This window comes from Triticum aestivum, chromosome 7A (assembly GCF_018294505.1).
Source record: "Triticum aestivum cultivar Chinese Spring chromosome 7A, IWGSC CS RefSeq v2.1, whole genome shotgun sequence".
NCBI lineage: Eukaryota > Viridiplantae > Streptophyta > Magnoliopsida > Poales > Poaceae > Triticum > Triticum aestivum.
Window position 1 is genome coordinate 725,621,841 of NC_057812.1, and position 5,021 is coordinate 725,626,861.

General features: G+C 42.5%; 1 protein-coding gene across 1 annotated transcript; it reads right to left on the reverse strand.

Annotated features, from left to right (window-relative positions):
• Positions 1-1,029: 1,029 nt before the first annotated feature.
• LOC123147102 (protein FD) lies at positions 1,030-4,249 on the reverse strand. Its single transcript, XM_044566341.1, has 3 exons — positions 3,640-4,249; positions 2,029-2,106; positions 1,030-1,692 (listed from the first exon to the last, which is right to left on the reverse strand). Exons 1-3 carry the CDS (start codon positions 3,979-3,981, stop codon positions 1,618-1,620), a joined length of 495 nt encoding a protein of 164 aa, XP_044422276.1. The 5' UTR covers positions 3,982-4,249; the 3' UTR covers positions 1,030-1,617.
• Between the last annotated feature and the right edge of the window lie 772 nt (positions 4,250-5,021).

The following is a 5,021-nucleotide window of genomic DNA, read 5'->3' on the forward strand; positions in this document are numbered from 1 at the left end:
TGCAAATTCATAAAGTGACATGAATTCAAAAAATGTTCATAAATAAAAAAACAAATTCAAAAACTGTGAAAATTCCAAAAGGAAAATAAGAAAGATAAAAAATGAACTTAAAAAAACTAATAAGAAAATTTCCGGTGGAAAACAAAAACAAACCGGCCCGGAAGCTTCACAAAACCAAGTGAGAAGCTCCCGGGAACCTTCTGAAAACCACTCAGCAAACACGATCCGTTAGCGGGCAAGCCCACTCGGTGATTTCTGTTTCGGAGCAGTATGGTAATGCTCGCTATAAGTGATATATAACATTCTTGAAGGACCAAGTGATGGGAGGCACACAATATTCACCCCAAGAAGCAGCAAGTCATCATGAAAATTTCATTGTTCCAGCCACCATGTTCGACGTAGGGGTCACCGAAGCTCCTGTGCATATCGGCGTAGAGCTCGGGCATGTGCCTTAGCCCTTAGGTGTGGTTACGGTAAATTCACTACCCCTGTAGGCAACGATGAAAGCGAGGAGAAGCGGACTCAGACTCATGCACCCCTGGTACGTAGGTTTGTTGTACGCATAGCACCGTTCTTCCTAGTATCACTTTCTTTTTACATTTTGGTGATTCATGATTGATAAACCTAATACTCAGTCGTCACCATTTCTGATGCTCAACAAGAAAGTACACATAATAATAGCAAATCAGTACAAGGTGTGAAGCATGGCTTGAACTACCCGTTGTTCTGTGCCAATAAACAGTAACAAATTTAAAGATGATCTCCGAAAACAATACTGAATGAGGCGGTGTGAATTGCAACATGCTCTATTTGTTAATTGTTACGTGCAAAAAAGTCCTTCCTTCCGCTATCATTTAAAGTGTGCTGAGCGCACAAATGTGGTAAGGCGGGCGCCGGGATAACATGATAGCCATTCAGAGAGTCCTTCCATCACATTCCAAAATGGAATGAGCACCTTGCACCCACCTTTTTCTTGCTCAATTTTAAACAGAACACTACACTTATTGTACCATTTAACAACTGTCCAACTAAAGAAAATGTTATCCGAGTGAAATGCAGTTGTCCAGTGACAATACCAACAATACTATGAAAATAACTAAGAAAGCATATCAGGATGGTAATAAATAATAATAAAATAAATAAAGAGGCCAAAAGAGCAATAAAATTCTTCAAACGTGACAAGGGAGAACTCCTCTGGTCTTAGGGTTAAGGAGAGTGGTGCGTCAACCAAATGTTGCGACCACGTAGGCTCAAACTCCATGGGTCAGGACTTATTATCATGTCCTAACCATCCGGGCATTGCCTCAGTTTGAAATGGTGGTTGCTGTCTTGCTGACAGAACACACTTTATCCCAGCAAAGCACTAGGGAAAAGTGGCAAGATAGGTTAATCTGAACAAAAACACAAAAAGTTAATTCTCTACCAATGAAATTCCGTTTCTTTTTTTTAGAGACACGCACAAAAAGGCCCAAGAGCATTTATAGGTTTGGATCGATCATGTACATAGGTTTACACACACACTGTAGACGAAATTTTCACAGGTTTGATTAATTTTCTCCTAAATTTGTACTGCCAAAATGCACTTCTGCTCTGCGTCTTGGGCCGTCTGATCCCCTTTCAGAACTGGGTGGACGAGGTTCTCCGGAGAGAGCTCTTGGTGGGCAGGGTCAGGGCGGCCACTTCCCGCTTCAGCTGCCGATCAGATTACAGAATCAAAGGGCAATTAAGTGTGGTCAGATTACAGAATCAATGGAGATTATATGTTGCTAACTGAAGAAGCATTTGGATGTAATATGTTGCAGCGGTTATGGAAAACTTATAAAATAAGCGTCTCTAAGCAGATAAATGAGAAGCAGGAGAAGATCACTTTTGAGTTGCACAGGTGAGGTAATTTTCTACAGTTTCATAGATTACAATTTGGCAGTGTCCAGAAATTAACTACTCCCTCCGTCCCGCAATGTAGCTTGTGAAAACGTCTTACATTGTGGGATGGAGGGAGTAATAATTGGTTAAGTGCTGTGTGGGTACCTCTTTGCACTGTTTCTTCAGCTTGAGGTTGTCATCCACCAGACGTCGAACCTCCTTCTCGAGTTCCTCCACATATGCCTGCAAGCACATTAGTTACTTCACTAATCAGTGCTAATTCTGCTAATAGCTTGCAAATCTTGTAGAATACTATTGCTCCTGCGGGCAATTGTGGTTTGATTTCAGGTGTATGCCTACTTGTGCCGCACTAGCTAGCACTTCAGATAAGAACATGCGTGAGAGAAAGCCATAGAGCATTATTGGTTCATTTGGAGTAGTTATCTTCTGCAAAGTCTTGTCAACGAAATCATGAGCACATGAAGACAAAGTTAATTTGGAGCAGTTAGTTGGATGGATGTCAGCAGCTCAACTGACATCGGTCTATCGATGTCTACGGTGATGTTCTTGCTGAACTGTGCTGCGGAATATAGTTGGTTAGGGGTTTTCTTAATAATAAATTTAGTGAAGGTATGTTGTTTATACATCTTAATCAAAGATGATGCTTTTCAACTAACAATCATATTAACAAACAAGTGGGTTTGAAAGTCCACCATATAATGGCAAACAGAGCCTGCTATGTCCATCCTGCTTCTCATAAACACCAAATAACCAGCAATACTTTTTTTAACGTGGAACCAGTAATACTTCAAGTTCGGTTTTGCTATTTCTCTTTTGGCCGAGAAAAATCTTTTTTTCTGTCACCGTTTGCATATCGTCCGAACAGACTTGATGATTCGCACAAGTATAAAAGAATGAGAAATTGTGTCCAACTACTATGAGCACTTTACAGAGAAATAACTATCTTAGTTACTTTAATCTTGTAACAACTTGGATATTTGTGTATTGCTGATTTGGTTTGAGCTGGTCACAAACTCCAAATCACTGAGTTTAGTTACTTTTTCTCTTGTAACAACCTGGAAATTTATGTATTGGTGTCTATATCCAGCTGATCACAAACTTCCAAGATGCAAAGGATTTATATGCCGTCCAGGAAGATGTATATTGTTCCTTCTGTTGTTCCTTTGCTAGAGTTGGATTAGGTCGACGGACTCACTTGTTTTCTTAAAGCTATATTTTCTAGGGCCTACTGGGGTTTATATTGAAATCAAGATTCTGTATTAGGTGAAGTAGAGCACTAATCACGGAAGAGAGAGATATATATTTTTAGCCCATGTTGACCAAAAAATATTTGCATGAATGCAACATGATGCGAGACAGAAAGAGATGCCACATTCCATTTGTCTTTCGGGTTGCCTTTTAACACATTGACCAAACTTAGTCACTAGTTGAGAGTTTCTCCGGTGACACTTATCTTTCGCTACAAAATCTGATTTACATAGTGTTCTTTTTCCGAAGTTGACAAGTTCCCATGCGAATTCAAACATTTCTAGCCAGTGAATCCTCATTTTCTTTTAAAAAAAGGGACTAGTGAATCTCTTCGTGTAACATAGTCATAATTTTACCTTGGTTTACCTTGAGTAAACGCTCTTATATTTCTTTACAGAGGAGTATATTTTGAAACCAAAAAAAAATATCAAAATTTGAGCTAATGATAGACTTCCTTCTGCAATTTTATACGTATATATGAAGGAATGTGCGTATTCGTGTACGTACCCTCTTCCTGGCCCTTGAGCGCAGCGCGGACTCCCTGTTCCGCATCATCCGGATGGTCCTCGGGTCCTCGCCGCTGCTCCCGCCGCCCTGCCGCAGCTCCATGTCGACCTCATCGCCGCCAGGAAACCCGCCGAACGAGACCGGCGTGGACGGCAGCGAGCGCGCGCCGGTGAGGAGGTGGAGGTCGGCGTCATCGTCGCGCAGGCCGGAGATGGAGAAGAGGGAGCTGCACCCACTCATGAGGCTCAGCTGCGGGCTCTCCGGCTCCCTCCACGCCGCAGCCGCTGCTGCCGCCATCTCGTAGTGCCCGTTGCCACCGCCGCCGAGCCGGTAGTTCGCCATGGCAGCCGGGATTCAAGACACCTCGATCGATCGAGCTGAGCAATTGACACCACGAAGAAACAACTAGTGGTGGTGCTGCTTTTTTTGTGCTGCGTGAGTGCTGGGTTAAGCTAAACTAAGATGCTTGATCCACGTATCCACATATCTATCTATCCAGCTTTTGCTCCCATATATATCATGCCGCTGCTGGTGTGCTAGCTGTGCTGGCTCTCAGGGACCAATGCTCCACTAGCTTAGCTAGCTGGGCTGTAAGATTGTGAGAAGGGTGATGGGTACAACTACAAATATATACTCGCTGGCTGATGCAGCTGCCTGGCTGAGCTGTCGAATGCCTACCTGATTAATTAGCTAGCTAGGTCTCTCTACTCTCTAAGACTAGGACTCCATGTGATTAATTAATTGTTAATCATTACTCCTACTGTAGTGATCTCAACTCTCTTATATTATTTTTTACAGAGGGAGTAGTTGTTTTCATTTTTCATTTTTTGTGTATTATCTCGACAAAAATGTGATGATAAGAAAGGGATGCTGTACTGATTTTTTGAAGGCAGGCAGTTGGCTAAACCCACTCGGTGATGCGGCTGCGTAGCTGTGCTGTCGAACGGCTACCTGCTCAGCCGGGTCTCCCTATGTAGTTAACAGTTGATCATACATTTTTTACTCTATTATCCTTAAAGAAAGAGCTTTGTGAGATCGACAGAGAGTTGCGTGTGTAGATTTCTCCTGACAGTGCCAGTTAATAATGGACGATTATCTATGTAATTATATATTGCTTGCAGTTCTAGGTTTCATCTTGGAGGATAGATGCGACCGGCGTATGATGCCACCCCGGCGATCGGCCGATCTATCACACCGTGCGCGATGGTAATAGTATGTTGACACGTCTGAAACATGGGAAGCTGAAGAGATTTTTTTAGAGCACGTGTGAAATGAAAATGAAATCATATGCAGAGCCACAACGGATGGCCATGAGATCTATGGGCAATCCTGTCCTTAACCTCGGACTGATAGACAGCAAATTGAGTAAATTGATGCCATGC

Coding starts and splice junctions, on each gene's coding strand:
- LOC123147102 (XM_044566341.1), bottom strand. CDS start 3,981: ATGGCGAACTACCGGCTCGGCGGCGGTGGCAACGGGCACTACGAGATG. Junction 2,107..3,639: donor GCTCAAGGGCCAGGAAGAGG/GTACGTACACGA, acceptor ATGTGCTTGCAG/GCATATGTGGAGGAACTCGA. Junction 1,693..2,028: donor TGAAGAAACAGTGCAAAGAG/GTACCCACACAG, acceptor TCTGATCGGCAG/CTGAAGCGGGAAGTGGCCGC.